This window comes from Vipera berus, assembly GCF_964194415.1.
Source record: "Vipera berus genome assembly, chromosome: 5".
NCBI lineage: Eukaryota > Metazoa > Chordata > Lepidosauria > Squamata > Viperidae > Vipera > Vipera berus.
In genome coordinates, this window is record NC_138207.1 from 30,622,782 (window position 1) to 30,644,116 (window position 21,335).

General features: G+C 37.6%; 2 protein-coding genes across 6 annotated transcripts in view; both read left to right on the plus strand.

Annotated features, from left to right (window-relative positions):
- ATR (ATR checkpoint kinase) overlaps positions 1-10,060 on the plus strand; it is a 56,775-nt gene extending 46,715 nt beyond the window's left edge. Inside the window, exons 41-47 of the mRNA XM_081328714.1 lie at positions 612-755; positions 1,739-1,889; positions 2,059-2,215; positions 2,895-3,048; positions 4,328-4,479; positions 7,855-7,960; positions 9,514-10,060. Of these exons, the coding sequence (XP_081184840.1) occupies positions 612-755; positions 1,739-1,889; positions 2,059-2,215; positions 2,895-3,048; positions 4,328-4,479; positions 7,855-7,960; positions 9,514-9,687 (1,038 nt within the window). The 3' untranslated portion in view covers positions 9,688-10,060. The remainder of the gene's footprint in view (positions 1-611; positions 756-1,738; positions 1,890-2,058; positions 2,216-2,894; positions 3,049-4,327; positions 4,480-7,854; positions 7,961-9,513) is intronic.
- A 2,525-nt stretch (positions 10,061-12,585) lies between these two features.
- XRN1 (5'-3' exoribonuclease 1) overlaps positions 12,586-21,335 on the plus strand; it is a 56,017-nt gene continuing 47,267 nt past the window's right edge. For all 5 annotated transcript variants that reach the window (XR_014026638.1, XM_081329341.1, XM_081329338.1 and 2 more), the window contains exons 1-9: positions 12,586-12,768; positions 15,157-15,389; positions 17,402-17,499; positions 18,132-18,241; positions 18,325-18,435; positions 18,762-18,844; positions 19,004-19,091; positions 19,181-19,349; positions 20,477-20,544. Coding sequence is in view for 4 of the 5 variants with exons in the window: in XM_081329341.1 (XP_081185467.1) it covers positions 12,694-12,768; positions 15,157-15,389; positions 17,402-17,499; positions 18,132-18,241; positions 18,325-18,435; positions 18,762-18,844; positions 19,004-19,091; positions 19,181-19,349; positions 20,477-20,544 (1,035 nt within the window). In the remaining variant the exon portion in view is untranslated. The remainder of the gene's footprint in view (positions 12,769-15,156; positions 15,390-17,401; positions 17,500-18,131; positions 18,242-18,324; positions 18,436-18,761; positions 18,845-19,003; positions 19,092-19,180; positions 19,350-20,476; positions 20,545-21,335) is intronic.

Genomic DNA, 21,335 nt, shown 5'->3' on the forward strand with positions numbered 1-21,335 from the left:
AACTTATTTGCATTTTTATAATTTGGCCTAAGTTTACTTTCCAAAATTTACTTTCTCTTGGAGCCAAAGTAAAATAGAAAAAAGAGAATTAAGTCTTTAAATGAAATTATTTCTTAGCTTTATGTCATATTTTTTCTTCAGGACCTCGAGGCAGCAGGCAGTCATCCTTGACTTATGACCACAATTGGGACCAAAATTTCAGTTGCTAAGCAATGTAGTGGTTAAGCAAGTCATTGTATAAGTGGACCTGATGTCATCATTTTTTTTAATGTAGCAATTAAGTGAATCCAGCTTCTCTTCCCCCCCCCCCACCCATTGGCTTTGCTTATTAGAAGCCTTGGGAAGTTGTAAGTCATGATCACATGACCATAAGACCCTGAAATTGTCATGAATGTGAGCCTGTTGCCAAGTGCCTGAATTGTCATTACATGACCCCAGGGATTATGTGATGGTTATAACCGTGAGAACAGGTAATATCATTTTTTTTAGCACCATTGTAACTTTGAACCAATGAATGGTTGTAAATCAAAGACTATTTTCCTCACAGTAGCAACATATCTGTGGGGTATGTTGGCTGAGACAGTGTGAACTGTGCCTCTTTTTTATTGTAGGTTGAAATTCTTCCATCTCTTCAGAAGCCCAAGAAGATTACTTTAAAAGGTTCAGATGGAAAATCTTATATCATGATGTGTAAGCCAAAAGATGATCTTAGAAAAGACTGTCGACTCATGGAATTCAACTCCCTCATAAATAAGGTTAATTTCTAAACATGTTTCTGAATGTATGGCAAACTTGCTGTTGACAATCCACTAAATGTTTTCTTAGCATCAGTGTTATCAGTGAGAATGTTTGTGTATAATGGTTAACCAGAACTCAAATATGCTTGGTTGCAGCTCCTCTTATTGTCTGTCCCCATTCTAAGCAACAACGCAGGCTTATAAATCAGTGTCTGTTGCCTGTAAACTGAGAAGGCTTTCTGGTTTTAATCAAGCCTGATTTAATACATTGAGTAATGGTCCATTTTCTAAAATATACTGCTCAAAAAATAAAGGGAACACAAAATAAGACATCCTACTATTAAATACAGTACATTGTGTTGTTTAAGTGTTCCCTTTATTTTTTTGAGCAGTATATATAACGTGTTTTATGAAAAGCTGATTTTGAATATAAATCTCACCAAAACTTGCTAATACTATAGTTATACTGATGGAAATAAATGTGTTTAAAATCTAGTCATATATATGCTAGGCTTTTTATATGCTTAAAAGGAGCCCATATTATTTGTCTTTCTATGTTTATAAAGTCATTTTGGTTCTTGTTTGCCAAATTTTGAATGAATAGGTACAGTGATTTTATTTTAAGAAAGATTCAATACCTTTGTCAACATTCCTGTTTTCTATTAAAATTATTTTCGTAATTCTGTTTTAAATTTTTAAGTGCTTAGATGGTCTTGGTAGACAGAAATATTGTACAGTATATAAACTTGGATTGTACATAACTTTAACTCCCTGAACCTTCTGTAAGGGATCTTTTTTGGGATAAATAAAGCAATTGATGTTTGTGTATGTGTATATAAAAGCGTGTATGTGTGTATGCTTGTGTATGTACATACACACCCCCTTCCTAAAAATACAAACCCTTAATTTTCGATTACAAGAGACAGAGAAATGAATTAAAGTGAAAATTAAAGATACTGTTTTATATTAATCTTACGGAGCATGCCATGTTTCTACCCTAGTGTTTAAGAAAAGATGCAGAGTCACGAAGACGAGAACTCCACATCCGAACCTATGCTGTTATTCCTCTGAATGAGGAATGTGGAATCATTGAATGGGTGAACAACACTGCTGGTTTGCGAAATATCCTAATCAAATTATACAAAGAAAAAGGTAAAATAATGATGATGTAATCTTTTAAAAGTATGAGTGAAAAGATAAAGCGGAGGATAGGGAAGGAGAAATAGTGAATACAGTGACTCTTTGCAATGCTTCACCAACAGTTACTGGTTATATTTACCATAGAATATGTAGCTTAATTATATTCATTTTTCTTTTACAGGCATCTACATGACTGGTAAAGAGCTTCGTCAGTGTATTATTCCAAAGACAGCACCTTTATCTGAAAAGCTGAAGGTTTTCAAAGAAACCCTACTTCCTCGGCATCCTCCAATTTTTCATGAGTGGTTTCTGAGAAAATTCCCTGATCCTACCTCGTGGTCAGTCTTTTTTCTACAGTTATTAGGAGTTGAGTGGTATACACATTTAATAAATAAATACAGCTTGAATTACACAATAATAATATCTAGAATTTAAAAAGAAAATCTGATTGCCTACATTTTTTTTTAATTCAAAGACTTCGCAGGTATTCATTGACTTCCAAATATTTGTTTAGCAACCATTAGAAGTTATGACAGCACTGAAAAAAGTGACTTACCACTCGTCTTTGCATTTATGACCAGCCCTCACATTTATGACCATTGCAGTTTCTCCACAGTCACATGATCAAAATTCAGGTGCTTAGCGACTAGCATTTATTTACAACAATTGTAGTGTCCTGTGGTCACACAGTTTTGACATGCGATCTTCCCAGCTGGCTTCCGGCAAGCAAAATCAATAGGGGAAGCTGAATTCACTTAACCTCATGATCCACTTAATGACTAGTGATTCACTTACCACAGCAAAAAAAGGTGGTAATATTGGTTGCAGCGAACTTAACAACCACCTTTTTTAACAATGAAAGTTCCATTCCCAATTGGGGTCATAAGTCAAGGACTGCCTGTAGTAATCATCATAAACTACATTTTTTATGTTTTTGTTGTTTTGTTATGCAACCAATAATTATTACAACATGACCAAGCACCTATAAGGTATCTTGATCTTTTATTTTTTCTGTAGGTACAGTAGCAGATCAGCTTATTGTCGTTCCACTGCAGTTATGTCAATGGTTGGATACATACTAGGTCTTGGGGACCGTCATGGAGAAAATATTCTGTTTGATTCTCTAACTGGTGAATGTGTGCATGTAGATTTCAACTGTCTGTTTAATAAGGTGAGCAGCTAAATATTAAATTTAAAATATTTTTTATTTCAAAGTATGTTGGCAAAACAATTACATCTGAATTGCAGTCATGACTACCTGAAGTAGTTTCAAATTTTTCCAGGTTGGTTTATCCTCTAGTCTTTGCAAACAATACTTCCAGTATAAAAAATGTTCTTTTAACTTCCGGGGACAAAATGTATCAATACATAGAGCACAGTTACTTCATTTATTTAAAACTATCAAGACTCTCTTTAAGGGTAGAAATCCTCCCAAAGGGGCATACTTCAATGGGAACAATGTTTCATCTGCAACCCGGAACAAAATCAATATGTTCCGGAGGTTCTGCCAAATCATTCTGAACTACCCACATTTAGCTGAAACAAAAGCTAAAAATCTTAGCTGCTTCAGGTTCTCAACAAAACAAACTCTGGATGAAGTGAGTAGGCCAATGCTGGTAATAAAATCTCTCTCCCATCTCCCTCTCATCAGCTTCTGGAAGTGTTTATCCACCCAGCTCTCCAACCCGTCATCCTTCCAGCATTTTCCCTTTTCTCTCCCTTCCTTGAGCTGCTAATACCAGTACCTGAAGTGAACTTATCCCATTGGCCTGCCTAGTCACTTATTTTTCCCATCTTTCCCCCCATCTTTGTTGCTGAAGTCCCAGCATATCATATGCATCTGACCTACCTTAACTCCCTCAAATCCCAGTATCCTAGAGCAATGCATCATATCACATCAGGCTAACCACCCGTAATTTTCCTCGCTTCATTCAGCTGCCAATTTCTAAAAACAGCATATTCCAGCGTCCCCCAATCTTCCCAGCATCTTTCTTCCTTTCCTTCCCTATCTCTCTCCAACTGTCAATGTCCTTTGATTTCCCCCTCCCCATAATCACCAAACCACTTTTGCATGGATCAGATCTACCCTGCTTAGTTCCATCACAGACCCAAACACCTGAAACGTTTGTTTTGATGTAGCCATGAACCATTTAAAAGAGCTGCTCCATGTACTGAATATTTTGCACATCCAGTAATAAAAATCACAAATATGGGTTTTGTTTTTATATTACATTTAACATTGGTTAATAGCAAAATGTAATTAGCCTTTCTATTTCCAAACACCAAAGTAATTTGGAAAGGAGTGAAATATGCTGTAATTAACATTATAATAGTATACTTTATATAAAAATTCTTCTATAATTGCATGACAAGCAGAATATGAATTTACTGCATTCCATTTTGAGAGAAGCATGAATTATTGAACATATTCTTCTTAAATTCATTTAAAGGGAGAAACTTTTGACTTTCCAGAAATTGTTCCATTTCGCCTTACTCATAACATGGTTAATGCAATGGGTCCAATGGGCACAGAAGGGCTGTTCAGGAGAGCTTGTGAAGTTACCTTAAGACTTATGCGTAGCCAGAGAGAACCACTCATGAGGTAAAGAAAGAGTGCACATAAAATCATTACACTTAATTATATCAACTTCATTTTTTTATTATTGCCACGCTTCATTGCATAACTATTTAGTTGTGTCCAAATATTTAGTTGTGTTCAACTATTGGCAATTCTGTGGGTCAGGTCTCAGATCTTCGGATCTTGTACTATTTCTTTGAGTTTTTCTATGCTCTGGGTGATGTTAGCTTTGATGGTGTCCAGCCACTATATTCTTTGATAACCTGGTTTCCTTTTACACACTCCACAAATAAGGCTTGTAATATTCAGTGGGTAATACTGCTCTTAAATATTTTTCTTCTTTTTTCTCTTTGTCAGGATAGTCATGCAATTATACACAATTGTGCTAATAAGAAAGAGAGCTGCAAATAATTATTTTGTGGTTATTTCTTCTGGATTTCCTTATGGTACTTCCCAAATAAGAATTGGAAAATGGTTTGCAGTGGGAAAAACCGAAGTAGATAAAAGTCTAGTCACAGACTTTCAGCTCAGAATCATTGCACTTATTAACTTTTTAAGGCTCTTATAGATATCTAGAAATAATATTATGTACACAACAATGAAATCACAATTGCCAGTTCCCAGGCATATTTAAATCAGAACAAGAGATCCGAACACTGGGATAAGGTAGAAAACTAAAACAGTTTTATTAAAAATCAAGCTTTCGTTGGCTAACTACCAACGTTGTCAGGATGAAATTATCGGAGTGGGGAGATTGCATTTATATTATCAGCGTTTCTGCACTCCACTCATAGAGCGCGTCACCGCTCTGTTTGTTTCAACCGGCCGTATTCTTTTGAGTCGCCTCGCATTCGTTCCTATGGAGTGTGATTTTCTCTGAGTCCCTGCTGTCAGAAGAGGATTGCTGTCAGTCCTATAAGCTATAGTAATTGCTCTTGCCATTGCCCGTGTTTTCATGCCGGAGGCTCTAAATCAGGGCTTTTCAACCAATGGTACGGGTACCACCTGTGATACATTGGCACCAGGCAAGTGATATGCGACCTTCCTAGAAAAGTGGTAGCGGGGGAGGGGAATGAGCTGAACCAGTGGCAGCACCACACAAGCCTGAGCGAGAGATGGCTGGAGCTGCAGGGCTGTCAGGGCTCAGCAAAAGCGCCAGGATCAGCACCAGGTTTCAGCACCAGGTGGCGCTGATCCTGGCGCTTCTGAGCCCAGAAGAAGCGCCCATCAGCTGGAATGTTGCAGCATCTCCAGGGTCTTGTGATTTACATTCAGATGCTTGGCAACTGATTCATATTTATGATGGTCACAGTGTCCCAGGATCATGTGAAGTAACCAAAACCTGCTGTAACCACCCAGATGGGGGGAATGTTTGGTTTTAACACTCACCCCACCCCCGCTGCCGATCCTCAATAGAAATGCTCACAACAATGAAAACCTCGGACAGGAGGAAGAGCACCGCCGGGCAGGCAGGCAGGTGTCTTGCTCGGTTGTGGCTCGAGGGGGCACTTTTTTCAGTGCCATTGTAACTTCAGTCACTAAGTGAACTGTTGTAAGTTGAGGACTACCTGTACTTCATCACTTTTTTCCTTTTGGAGGGGGGTTCATCAAGTTTTTGACACCTTGCTAGGCGACTGACGGTACTCAGATGTTGCCATATCCTAAAAGTGTTACAATGGGTGAAAAGGTTGAAAAGCCCTGCTCTAAATAGTTGTTCTTCCTCTTTTTTACATTCCACGGTGGGGGGTAATTGTGTAATTATGCAGTTCTGGTCTTGGTTTGACGGAGCACTGAGTGCTTGCGTTGTCTGCATTCGCGTTGTGCGCGCCTCTTTCCAACCCGACTGCTTGATACACACACACACACACATCCAAGTGGTATGGCCTTTTGTAATTGACAGGTAGAAAGTTTGTCATTGTGCCAATAACCTCTGAGGCCACCATAGCCAGTTTATGCCATGTTCAGCTTCAGTTTTCAGATCTTGATACTTGATGTCTTCCAATTCTTTGTCTCCTATTTTACATCCCCTGATTATGAGCCAGCTATTTACACTGGATTTGGCATTTTTATCAACCTAGTGAGTCTCTTCCAAGGACCTGAGATAGGTAGATGTTGTTGTTTCATTGTATTAAAGGTGTCATCACAGAATATAAACCATTCCAATAAAAGCTGCCTTTTGCAATTGATGAATTTGTCAATGCAATGTGTTGAAGTATTGCTCCAGTTGTTTTGGGATTGCGTCCAAGGCACCTATCACAACTTACAACCACAACTGGGTCCAAAATTTCTGTTGCTAAGTGAGACATTTGTTAAGTGATTTTTGCCCTATTTTACAACTTTGGTTGTCACAGTTGTTAAGTGAATCCCTGCAGTTGCTAAGTTAGTAACATAGTTGTTAAGTGAATCTGGTTTTCCCATTGACTTGGTGGAGCAGTGGGCTAATGCCTCCTTAAGTAACACCAGCTGCCTGCAATTAGTGCAGGTTCGCATCCCACCAGGCTCAAGGTTGACTCAGCCTTCCATCCTTCCGAGGTAGGTAAAATGAGGACCCAGATTGTTGGGGGCAATTAAGCTGACTTTGTAATAATGCTGCTTGGGGTGTGTGTGAAAGCCCTAATAAGCAGGCATATACATAGAATGAAGGCTACTGCTAAGCTTGTAAGCCGCCCTGAGTCTTCGGAGAAGGGTGGGATATAAATGGAATTAAAATAAAATTAAAAAAAATAAATATGACCCCGGGACACTGCAATCATCATAAATATGAGTCAGTTGCCAAATGTCTGAATTTTGATCACATAACCTTGGGGATGCTGGAATGGTCATAAATGTGAAAAATGGACATAAAGTCACTTTTTCAGTGCTGTTGTAATTTCTAACGATCGCTAAATGAATTCTTGTAAGTTGAGGACTACCTGTACTATTGATAGTATCTCTGCTTTCTTTTGCCATAGTAATTCTACTTCTATTTGCAGGTCCTTGCATTTTGTGATTTCTCTAGTTCTTTCTCTTCTCTTCTGCTGTCTCCAACCTCTTGCCACATCCATTATCTAGACATTTTTGTCTGATCAACAATTAATATCTGGGGTGTCATGTGGAAGGCACTTGTCTGTCTGAATTCTGAAGTCCCACAACACTTTAGCATCTTCATTTTCTATCACTTTGTTTATTTTGTGGTCCTACCAGTTCTTGCTTGCAGGCAAATGGGGTTTCTTGCAGATATTTCAGTGCACCATTGTTGCTACTTTGTCATGCTGTTGTTTGTAATCAGACTGATTATTATTATGATTAGTATTTTATAATATGCTATTCTACTCCCATCAAATTTGGGTAGTAACTGAATTTAATGAGATTTATTATAACAAATGCAACTAAAAATATTTTGTTCCCTCCCACATCTAGTGTTTTGAAGACTTTCCTCCACGATCCCCTTGTGGAATGGAGTAAACCAGTTAGAGGCAATACAAAAACCTTAGTAAATGAAACTGGAGAAATTGTCAATGAAAAGGTAAGCTGGTAAAACTCAGGGTTAAAAATTCAAACTTTGCACCAGGGCAGTAAACAAATAAAAACGGAGACTATAAAATTAAGCAACATAATCTTGCTTTGAATGATAACTGAATTTATTCAAGAAAAGCAAACACAATAGGAACAGATACCTACAAGAGTTGGAAACTTTGACCCATTTGCTTTTCATCAGGTCACTCTCATATATTGATAAATGCTAGCAGTTTAATTTTTTATAATTATTCATTAATAGTATTTAGAAATATTTAATTTTGTGATGCAGATTAATTCTTATGGTATAAATAAAAATGATACTTAAAATATTTGCTGGTCTCATTTAAATTTTATAGATTATACTTTTAATGTTTCTTAATTAGCAAAATATACATACAGTTATCTTTTTTCCCCATGCCTTCAAGTCATTATTGATTCCTGGAACAGCATTCCAAGCTTTTTGGAAATGGTTTTCCATTGCCTGCTTCCTAGAGCAGAGGCACAGTTATTGGCCCAGCTAGTTTTATGCCTAAGGTGTCTCCCAGTTTATAGCCCAATACCTTAGCCACTACCCCAAATTGTCTCTGGTAAATCTAGAATCTTCCAAAGCATATTTTAAGCACAGTCAATCCACTGATTCTTATCGGTTTTAATGAAAAATTTAAAAAACTGAAGAATTCAAAATTAAGTCTGAAACATACTCATTTTGAAATTGCCTATTTTCTTTAATGTCTATCAATAAAAACTAAATTTATGGAATTGTATCCTATTATTAATATAGTAGGCTCTCACCATAATATATGCAGCAGCTGTGATTATATTACACACATATTGAACATGCTATGATGAACATCATTTTTCAGTTAACACTGAAATTAGAGGAATTATTGTAGCGTGAAAACAACTTTTGGTTTATTTATGGCTAAGCTACTGTCCTCCAGACATCCATATTTTCTGATAGGAAAATGACTAACAGAGGTTTAACCAGCTCTTTTGACTGCTGGGATGGGGATAAAATCCTAAATCCCCCCATTTTCTTTTTCACCTCTGAATGGGACGATGGGGGTGCATGTAAAGTCTCTTTAAGTCCTGTCTGCAATGGTGTTGACTGTAATTAGTCTGTTGTTGATTTTAAATTTTTTAATATATTTAAATTAACGTACATGTAAGAGTAATGTAAATTAAAAAAATATCTGTCAGTAAGTGACAGTCTCCCAACAGCATTTAAGATGGTTGGGTATGTATAAATAGTAGATGTTCCCAGTCTGACTGTGATATCCATAAGTGTATCCTAGGTAGCTGTAAGGTTCGTTCACTGTGCTAAACCATAAGATAGTTGGATTGGTTTAATATAATAAGTATACATTATTTAGTATGTACTGTAAATTGTAATTTATGGCTTAGTATATAGTACTCAGTTTTATATAATTCAATAAACCTTCAGCGAAAACTCAATCTTTTATGTTGGAAAGAGAAAGATAGAATATTTACTACTAAAAATTTAGTTTCTAGTGTACTAATGGCATCTTTTTCTTATGTAGATTATTTTTTGTTTTTCAGGCCAAGACTCATGTGCAAGATATAGAGCAGCGGCTGCAGGGTGTAATAAAAAACAGGAACAGGGTAAAGGGCCTACCATTATCAATTGAAGGACATGTTCACCATCTTATTCAAGATTCAACTGATGAAAACTTGCTGTGTCAGATGTATCTTGGTTGGGCACCATATATGTGAAATGCTGTAATTTGCAGACAACATTTTTAAACAAACTTTAGTAAATTCTGCTAATGCAGATCAGTCTTTCAATGTTTATATTGTATATAAATACTGTTTCCACTGATAGAGTGGAAATTCTGTTTATAGAATTTATTCCAATAAAAATGTTTTGACTACAAAATGCATGTTATTCTGTTTATCACAATGCTATTCCCACAAGCTTAATAATAAAATAGAGGTCTTTGAGCTAAGAATATTAAAGAATTATTTGAATGAGAACATAACATTTTCATTCCATTATCAAATAGTTGTTGCTGTTAGCAAAGTTTTTTGGCATTCATTTGGAATCGTACTTCCAGAAATTAAATAAATTTTCTGTGTTCTCTACTTCAGCACAATTGATAATAGTCTTCTGTGACATTCTTTCAGATATGTGAAGATTACTGTGTCCCTACTAAAGCCTTCAGTTCTCAAAACTAAACATCTCTAGCTCCTTCAATCTGTTCATCAGATTTATAGATTTTTGTGTCCCTGATATTCTCACTACCATGTCCCAGATTCATTTGTTTGAATTTTTAAAAAGTGGTAACCAGAGCTGGAAACAATATTTTAGATGAGATATGGTGAACACTGAAGCTAACTATATTATAATAGTCATATGCATTCATCTTTTAACAATATCATCACTAGGAGAAATTATAGAGTCGGGGTTAGAAAGAAATGTGCAGGTATTATAGATGCAATGTTTGTGTTCCCATATGCCCCAAAGCACTTAAGAGAGTAAGTCTGAAGCATTGCACAACTGTATTAAAATAAGAATTGGCTTCACTTCCAGTTAAACTAATTTCCTCCAGAATTTCATTTTTAATTATGTTACTGCACTTAAGGTACATTAAAATCCACAGCTGTTTTTCTAGCTGGTGTCTTTCCCCTGAAATAAGACTGTATAAGACTACATGGCATGGGTCCGCGATACCTCGAGGACCACCTGCTGCCGGCGTCGACTCCCCTCCGCCCTGTGCGCGCCCACAGAGAGGGCCTCCTCAGGGTGCCTCCTGTCAAGGAATGTCGACTGGTGGCCCCCAGGGGGAGGGCCTTCTCTGTGGGTGCTCCGGCGTTATGGAACCAACTGCCGGTTGAGCTCCGGATGGCATCAGACCTCCGATCCTTCCGTCGCGGGTTGAAGACGCATTTATTTGAACTAGCGGGTCTGGCCTGATGGGGGTACTTGGGTTTTTTTTTTATAGGTTTGTTTTATTATTCTGGTTTTAACTTGGGCATTAATTTAATTATCTTTTAATGTTTGTACTGTTGTTTATATTTTGCCCTGTGAACCGCCCTGAGTCCCTTTGGGAGAAGGGCGGTATAAAAATCTCAATAAATCTCAAAATCTCAAAAATCTGTATAGCCTGATGGAATCAGTGAAAGGGAAAAGGAAGTTAATTCTTTCTCATGTCTCATAGCATTCCTAAATATTCAGGGGATCTCTGAGCTCCAAATGATCTCTGGAAATCTTTGATTCACCAGATACTCGCAGTGAGCTATTTTAATTGGCTCTTTGCAATGGTTGTAGTTTTGGTTAACACTATCATTCTCGATGTACAGATAAAGGACTGATGGATATGTTCTCCAGAACCCATTTCCAGAGTTAGGACCAGATCTAATGTGTGGCAGAAATGTAGGTTGAGCCACTGATAAGTCTATGGTGCCACTGCAGTAATAAACTCCCAAATTATTTCTAATCTAAGTGAAAAGAGATTAAAATCGGCCAGTACCGATAGTCTGAGCAAATCCATATCTGTAAAATCAAGCAGCTCAGGGAAGGTTGCAGTCATGCCTCTGTGAGGACTATACAATAGCAGGAACACCATATTGTCCCTTAGCTGAACCTCACATGCCAGTGTTCACAATAGCCAGGACTAATCTAGCACACAACTTCCATAATACCGTACCTCTGTTGCTTGAGACAGGAATAAAGCAAGACATGAACCTCCTGGACTCATCTTAGAGGGGCTTATTATTTAGCCGGCTCTTAGCAGCACATGTGAGCAATGCCCTCTCATCCACAATTGAGTCATCAACAAGCCTGGATTTATTACCAACCTACTATTTAAAAAGCACCAACTTAAACCTGGCATGTCCAGCAATTTGGTTGCCTAACTTGGGTTAAGATTCAGAAGAGGGGTTGGAACTTGAAACAAATTAACAATCTTGCTTCCCCTAGAATGGCCCAGGCACTTTCCTACCATACTATTCCATGCCCTTTCAGCTACCTCATAATCCACTCTGCCAGATACCCAATAACCAGTTATATATGACACTCAACACCCAACCGGAGTCATATAGTTGTGAAAACAGCCATTTTCCCACCAGTTCAATAGTACAGCAACCAGCCTCACCTCTCCTGCTTCACTTCTACCAATCCCTCTCCCAGCTAAGGCCAGAAAGACCCTCCCATTTCTACCTTCCCCTACTTGTCAACTTCACCTCTAGTATACTGTATATTGATCGCTTGCTAGCTAGGTGCCGATTTCCTGGCATATTAAGAACGCTTAAATGTTTCATCCCAAATCCATTTCCTATTTAGTTTGATTTTATCTATTCGCTCCCTTGCTGCTGGCCGTCCTCTCATTCCACCTTTTCCCAGTCCCGTTATGCACTTTTCAAGGGAATACTTTTAAGACAGTCCTCTGCCCTCCTCCTGTCTGCTGGCAGCCTAAGGACCGAAAAAGTCACTTTCGCCTCTTTTTCTCTTCCACCACCTGCCACCGTAGTTAACAACGGGAAACTTTGGGCGACACAGGATGAGACCAAGCCTGCAGTTCTCATGACGTCCGATAGGAAGCGCCAGCCGCCTTTAATTTCCGACGCTGAGTCGTCCGTTCTGTGGAGGCCCGCTCTATGGTTTGGGGCCTTGGCGGAAGGAAGCGTTTTGCCCGAGAGGAGGGAAGGTGGCAAAGGAGATTGTTTAGCTCCGAGTGGAGTGCGGGAGTTAGCTAAGAGGAAAGGCAGAAGCCGGCCGCTATGGGGGTGCCGAAGTTTTATCGGTGGGTCTCGGAGCGGTATCCTTGCCTCAGTCAGGTGGTGAAGGAGCATCAGGTGAGCAGCTGCGGCTTGCGCTTCCCTGTTCTGGAGAGGGAAGCTGGAGCTGGGTAGTACTTTGTTTATTCGGATCAGGAATGAATCTCCAGGAATAGGAAGAGCAACACTAATATTCCCTGCTGAAAAGGGCTCATTTCTCGTTTTTTTGTCAGTCGAGGTTCCCTCTTTCTCTAGTGCAGGGGTCGGCAACCTTGGCTCTTTTATGACTCGCGGACTTCAACTCCCAGAATTCCCGAGCCAGCGTAGCTGGCTCGGGAATTCTGGGAGTTGAAGTCCGCGAGTCATAAAAGAGCCAAGGTTGCCGACCCCTGCTCTAGTGTGACGGACAGGTCTGGCAATAAAGCCGCGCCTGCCTCTGGAATTGTTGCGCGGATCCCCACCTGGAAAGAGCTGCGGTGGAGTTACCATTTTGGAGTCCTTCTTCTTCTTCTTGTTTTTTGGCTCGGCTAAGAATTTTAGGCCGCTTAATCTCTTTTTCAGGCTAGGGGGAAATTGGAGAACAGGAATGTGCCCGAGAGAAAAGCTGCAACTTTCCCAACTGCCTTCGACCCTTACAAACCGAGATTGTCAGCTGCGGTTTCTCATTTAGAAACAAAACGCGAGTCTGGAAAGAGTTTTATGAAACTCCGAGCGACGTTGTAGTTTCATTTTGCGTGGGAAGCCGCGGAGAAGAGAGTGGCTTATTTGTTGGTAGCTGTCTGGAGCCTGGCAATTTATTTGCAGTTCTGCTTCGTGATGGAGGAGAAAAACCTCTCCACATCATTTGAAATAATTCGTTTTCTTTTTTTAGCCTCAAGAGATTACATCTACTCTTATTTAGTGTTGTTTTAAAATTTCAATCGGATATATAAATCGCATCCTGGTGTACTTTATCTTTTTAACAGACTCGAGGAAGAACATGAGTAGATGGATGAAAATTTTTAATTTTAATTTTTAAATTTTAATTCCATTTATATCCCGCCCTTCTCCGAAGACTCAGGGCGGCTTACAAGCTTAGCTGTGCAACATGTTGGGAAAATGTAGCATTTGCTCGTGTCTGTTACATTTAAAAATGCAATACAGTTTCTTTTATACTGGCCAACAACTGAAAGACATACAAAGAATTCAAAACAAAGAATAATAATACAAGTGATTATGCTGAGAAAGAGGGAAACAATACTCTAGTCCTAACTAGCAAAATTACACAAGTAATCATATCAAATTCCTATTGACCCACAGTTTGCACTGAGTATATTTAATTGTACTAAGCCATAATACTATTAATTGATTTTTGCTTGGAGTACTGTCTGAATTTAAGTGCAGTGTCATAAATTGCAATATTATCAGTTATTACTTGCTTTGTAGCTTCACATTCTTTTCCTCAGGGCATTTCAGTTAAACAGTCCTGTTTTAAACCAACATAAAATGCTAAATTAAAGATAGTGCACTTTATTTCAGAGAAATATTGTTTCTAAAATAGCCATTGTAGTTTGTAACATGATTTTATACACCCCTAGTGCTAGTAGATAATTAGTTTACATATATAACTCTTTCATTTTTGTCAGTTGTTTTATTATGCCAATACAGAATAAAAATAATGTTGAATTTCTGGATAAAAATTCTTTTTAAAAGTACAATTCTAAATGGAAATATTGTGCAGACTTATTTTGCTTTTTTCTATTGATTCTCATTCAAGTACAAGTAGCTCTTGAATTATAACAGTTCACTTAGTGACCCTTCAAAGTTACAACTTCATTGGAAAAAAGTGACTTGTGACTATTTTACACAGTTATGAATGTTGTAGCATTCCCATGGCCACGTGGTTCATATTCAGATGCTTGACAACTGACTCAGATTTATGATGGTTGCAGTGTCCTTGACACTCTTTCACAAGGCCTGGGTTTGCCAACTAGTGTGGGAAACCCAAAGTGGGATGGAGCCCATTAAGTGGCTTATTGTTGCTTGGGGGAGTGGGGGTGATTGTTTTTACTATTTTTATATGCCTAGAGTCACTGAAAGTGAGTGGGCGGCCATATAAATTCAATAAATAAATATGGACCTATGTAATGCCCTTTTAAAAAGTTTATGGCACTATTAAAATATGAAAGTTTAGAATTAAAGCTAACGTAATCACTACAGAATCATTGTTAATGGTAAAAAGACTTCCTTATTTTTAGCAGTTTATGAATTTTATTTTTAATCTGAAAACTTTCATGGAAGACAGGATATATGTGTCTTTGGAATTTATGTGGCCTCTTATAAGCAGAGTATGTTGAATATTAGCATATGTGTTTTCCAAATATATAAAATGAAATTAGATAATGCAAGGTACAATTTTTGTAGAAGAAATATAACAATTAAAACTTGTCTTTGTAAAACAACTTCTATATTTAATGTGTTTCCTAGATTCCAGAATTTGACAACTTATATTTGGACATGAATGGCATTATTCATCAATGTTCACATCCCAATGATGATGATGTTCATTTTCGAATCTCTGAAGATAAGATCTTTGCTGATATATTTCACTATTTAGAAGTTTTGTTTCGCATTATTAAACCAAGAAAAGTTTTTTTTATGGCAGTTGATGGAGTAGCTCCAAGAGCAAAAATGAACCAGCAACGTGGCAGACGTTTTAGGTATGTATGTAAAATGGGCTTTTGATTTATTGTTTGTTTTCACTGTTTTCTTTGTACTTCCTGCAGATTGGATATAATACGCTTGTTTCTTCATATCTGATGATTATTCATAGGAGTGAATGTAGGATTGCTCATTCGGTGCTATCTTCTTTTTATCTGGAAAAACTATGGAACTATATAATATTTCCTGCTCTTGGTAACAAAGTGACTTCCATGACCATTTGTCCAAAGGGAAACCTAAGAGGGAATAAATGGTGCTGGCTTCAACCCAATCATTTTTTACTGAAGGGAAGCCATGTGGGGAGACTGAACACAGGTGGTCCTTGCTTACTGACTATTGAACTCAATCTGTGATGTTCAAAGTTATAGTAGTGCTGAAAAATTAGACTTATGACTGGTCTTCGAAGTTGCTACCATTGCAGTCATGTGATCACAATGCAGTTGCTTGGTAACGTGCATTTACAAGAGGTGCACTGTCACATGATCCCCATTTGCAAATTTCACAGCCAACTTCTGACAAGTGAAGTCAGACAAGTCAGTGGGGAATCTGGCAGGAAGTTGCAAGTTGTGGTCATATGACATCATATTTTATGACCTGCAATGATTCACTTAGTGCAGGGATGTCAAACTGCCAGCCCACGGGCAGGTTGCATCATACGGAGGCTGCGCCCACCCCAGCTCTTGCAATCCAAAAAAAGTTATGATACGTCGCAACACATCACATGACATGGCGAGTTTAACATCCGTGACTTAATGACTGCATATGTCTACATGGGCATGTGACATTTCAGTTTGCAACTACACTGAATCATAAGTATTTTCATCCAGTCATTTTTCATGTTTTATTGTTGTGTTAGAGTATGCACCTTTTTAGAATTTCATGGCCAACTTTCCAAAATGCTGGTTAGGAAAATGGAAACCTGATATAGTTTAATTTATGTTAACGTCTGAATAAAACCAGTTTCATTTATTAAATACAATTAGTGTATAATTATGTCCTAATTGTATGTTAAATTCTGCTATATGTTATATTAGAACGACAGTTTCAGATTTCTGGGGCTGCATACAGCTCTGAACCTTCAAAATAGTTGTGCCTTTGTAAACCGTGCTATGCCTTTCTTAGTCTAATATAGGAAAGAGGGTAGATTGTCTATTTGGTCTTTGTCAGGAAGATTCTTTAAGTGTTTTCATCAGACAGCTGCTAAGTAATCTCCAGGCTTGCTCTCAATTCAGGGGGAGAAGTTGGACTTCTTTCACAACTGCTTGGATGATCTTATCTGTCCATAGATTCAGTGTTGCCAATAATATAATAATAGAAGTTGCTTTAAAAAATGCAGCTAAGAAAATAAACCCAAACTATTTTCCACAGAACCTAGGACCAGAAATTCCTAATGATAAGATCTCCCTTTAGAGGTTGTGGTGCTTTTGTTTCAGTAGCTTTTAAAGAGATCCTCTTGTAAGTGGTTTAAATTATTTTCTTACTCATTGCAGGGAGTTGGACTAGATAGCTTTTGTGGTCTCTTCCAACTTTATAGAAATGTTATCACAACTTAGGCTTATTCAGTTCTAAGGAAAATTAACAAAACTCTTGTGACTTAGATTGTGTTTATTCTAGGGTCCCCCAACCCCCTGTCCAAGTAAGCAGTGGCCAAATGTGTGAGCATGTGAAGCTCCATTTGCGTAGGCATTGGGCATGCACACAAAACCATCCCCTCTTCCCCGCTTCTACTGCCAGGCTGCGAAGCTGGAAAGGTTGGGGACCACTGTTCTATTCCATGCAACCTTTATAGCTATACAGTAATGAAAATTAAATAATATAAAACTTTCATTAAATTTATTTTGCTAAGGAAACTGTACATTATATGTAAGAAAGTGTTGGCATGGGTATTCTGCCTCCAAAGACCATCTGTAATCTGAAGATATTTCTGCCATAATCTGTACAGAATTGTTGTGAGATTGTAATACATATGTAGCTATCAGATTATTTCAGCACTAAACTACTGTTATTATAGGTCAGCAAGGGAAGCAGAAGACAAAATTAAGAAAGCATTAGAAAAAGGAGAAAGTCTTCCAACTGAATCCAGATTTGATTCTAATTGCATTACACCAGGTAGGGAGTTCTGTTATTTTGCTACATTATTTTGAACTTCATTTTTTATTTCTTATTTTTATGTGATTTTCAAATATATCAGAGCTGCAGAAATCAAACTAAGCAGTATGGCCCCTCTGTTACAGAATGCCCTCTTTCCTACCCCTATTCAGTATTAAAGATACAACATGAATTACAGGCTATATTTTATTCTTATTCATTGTTTACTGTTTTTTCTGTTCAATTAAGTACTTCCATCTTATATTAAAACCAATTAATAAACAATTTCCCAATTTTACACATATATGGATTCTGTGTGTTTCTGAATAATCTGAATGTTTTATACTCCAACATTACGTTATGTCTGACTAAACTTATTTTTTTCTGACTAAGAAGATTTCTAATGGAGGACATGTAGTCCCAAGTTTGTCAGGCTGTATTTCCTGAAATCAGAAAATAATGTAATAGAGATGTTTGTGTTTAATTTCAAAATTTGTATTATAATTGTGTACATGTTTAACATAATTTCAAATATTAGTGCTGTTAAAAATTGTGAAATCTTTTTTAAAGAAATAAATGTTTCCATGATATTTGAAAAAATATTTTTGAGATTTTAGTGATTGAATGTGTAACTTTTAGATTTCTGTTATTAGGTACAGAATTCATGGCCAGGTTGCACGAACACCTGAAGTATTTTGTAAATATGAAGATTTCCACAGACAAATCTTGGCAAGGCATAACTGTCTACTTATCAGGCCATGAGGTTATTTTTTTACTTTTATAAGACTTCTTAAATTAATTGTTATTAATTCAACATTTATTAATTTGTTTTTTCTTTTCATTCAGACACCAGGAGAAGGAGAACATAAAATTATGGAATTTATTAGATCAGAAAAAGCAAAGCCTGACCATGATCCAAACACAAGGCACTGTCTCTATGGTTTAGATGCTGACTTGGTACGTTTATATGTAAACATGATTTGTTTGAAAACAAATAAGATTCTTGATTATAAATGCCAATAGTAATGGTGAAAGAATCTCTTTAGACTGCAAGGATTTTTTTACACATAAGATTCTTACTGGTTTGCCTTATGTTTTGTAGGTTGTATGCATTATGCAAGCAGTTTGTTTTGTAGTATGTTATCCATTGTGGAAAAGGGCAGTGTTATTCTCATGGATGTCAATGAGATCTTTTGATATCAGGGTATATAATATGCTGCTAGAATAACTCATTATTGATCATTTTTAAATGATTGATTCTATTAAATTACTTCTTTTAATAGATAATGCTTGGGCTGACAAGTCATGAGCCACACTTCTCCCTTTTAAGAGAAGAGGTCCGGTTTGGTGGCAAAAAATCACAAAGGTAATCTGCTACAAAAAATGTTAAATGACCGCAAAGGAAGTTAAACAATACTGCTAAATAACCAAAATCGCTGTATTTATTCAGTGTTAAACATTCACATTTTAATCTATGAAATGTTACATTTTAATTAGCTTACTGAACCCTATTAATAATTTACAGAGCAAGCGCCCCAGAAGAAACCACTTTTCATCTTTTGCACTTGTCATTAATGAGAGAATATATTGACTATGAATTTTCACCAGTTAAAGTAAGTATGAGTGGACTTGCTAAAGGTTGTTGAATGTTGCTAAAGGTTTACACTTTCATTAATTAATTATTTGTGTCAACATTTATCAGGACAAGATTTCGTTTCCATATGAAATTGAAAGAATAATAGATGACTGGATTTTAATGGGCTTTCTTGTTGGAAATGATTTTATTCCTCATCTACCTCATTTTCATATTAACCATGATGCATTGCCGCTGCTTTATAGAACATACATGACTACATTGCCTGAACTTGGAGGTAAGCTATTTCACATGTTTACTGCAAGGTGGTCTTGCAGTAGGCCCTGCTACTCATGCTGGAAAATACATTTTTTCCTTCCATTAAGTAGATTGGGTCCTGTAGAAAATACTGGTAGCCCTTGACTGACTATCATATTTGACTCTGAAATCTTGATTGTCAAGCAAAGGGGTCATTAAACAACATGCCAGCGTGACCCCTTCATTCAACAACTATAATCCTAGCTCTCCCAAGTTGTCATTAAGCAACTGCCTCAGGATAGAGGGGTCTCTGGCAGGCTTGGCACAGACTACACATGAGCTGGAATGGTGGCTACAGTGTGGTCCTGATCCTGCATTTATTGGCAAAAGTGTGCCTGTCTTGGGCCTAAAGTAGAGGGCCGGGGCCTAGAGCAGTTTTGACCAGCTGCCACTTCTCTAGGTCTGTACATCACTGAGGAAAGCCACTTAATTCCCTACACCCATTTCCCCTCTGATCTAGTCTCCCTGCGTAGTGGCACATGACTTTAGTGCTGGGCATGGGCCTAAAATAAAGGACTGGCTCTGAGTCAGTTTGGTAAAGAAGGTCTGGTGTGACAAGCTTTGGTAGGCTTGCAGGCCTTTCAACAAGAGTAGAAAAGTGCCTGAAGGTCAGCAGTATTAGGCAAGGATGACCTGTAAGGAAGCTGGCATTAAGGAACATAAGCATGTTGCCAAGGCAGCGGCTCAAATAGGCACTTTACTAATTCACTTAACTTTAAGAAGGAAGAACACCAACTCTGATGATTCTGCTGGTATATAGCTAGTCTCAATAAAAGTAAAAAAAGCCTTGTGGAGCTTTTTTTTTTACCTGATCTACCTAGTAAATACTGATTTGCATTCACTTGTATTTCACTGGCACTGGAGGAGAAAGTGATATTGTTCCCCTTTTAGCCGTACTTCCCATGCTTTTCCAATCTGATCTAAATAACAGTGGAGGGCTGCAGAGGAAAAAGGCATCTGTGTTTATTAGTGTGCTACCCCCATTCTTCAAATGGAAGCCCCCACAATTCATTGAACAGAAGAAATGTATAGATCACTTTTTTTAACAGTATCAGGCTAGAAACACAGCTCATAGTTGTAAATATAAATCATTCTTCTGTTTCTTAGGTTATATAAATGAAAGTGGGCACCTCAACTTGCTCCGTTTTGAGAAATACCTTATAAAATTGTCAGATGTAAGTATGTATTCTTTGTACTGCATAAAATTAAAGCAATAGCATTAGAATTCATTAAGAAAGGAACTTCTCAACTCAACTCTTGAAAAAGTTTTGGTTGAATACTTTTGTAATATCTGCCTAATTGCTATCTATGGTGCTTTATACATTTCCGAGGTGCACTAGAATCTGGCTGAACTCATTCTGATATTTCACGTCTAGAACCCTCTCTCTTTTAGCTTGAGTGTAATCCAAAAGAGAAGTCCAAATGACATCTTGTGTTAGGTGAGTGATCAGCAAGTATTCAGGGGATCAGTCTTGATGGAAAATAGTATTTAAGCCAGGAGGAGTAAACCGGTGCCCTCAGCTTGACTTTTGGCTAACCTGCTTCCACCTGAAGGGATGCGTTAGCTGTGCCTCTGAGTGCCTGAAACAATATTTGCAAGAACTGTTTGTTAAATCTCTAGTATTTTTTTTATTTTATTTTAATCCCATTTATATCCCGCCCTTCTCCGAAGACTCAGGGCGGCTTACAATCTAAGCACAAATCAATGTGCTTAGCAATAGCAGCCTATAGTGTGACACCAGTTGAACACCATTTGAGTATTTGAACCATGGAAACAAAGTTTCAGAGCTGCTAGTGTGCAATACCTATCCTTTGTACAAGTGAATTTCATAACGGCTTCTGTAGTTTTTGTACTTCTGAAGTGACATAACCAATATGGGCCTTCCAAGCATCAATATTCTGGAACACTACCCCCAAATATGTAAAATCCTTCACCTTGCCTTTTTTTTTTGTATTAACCATTTAA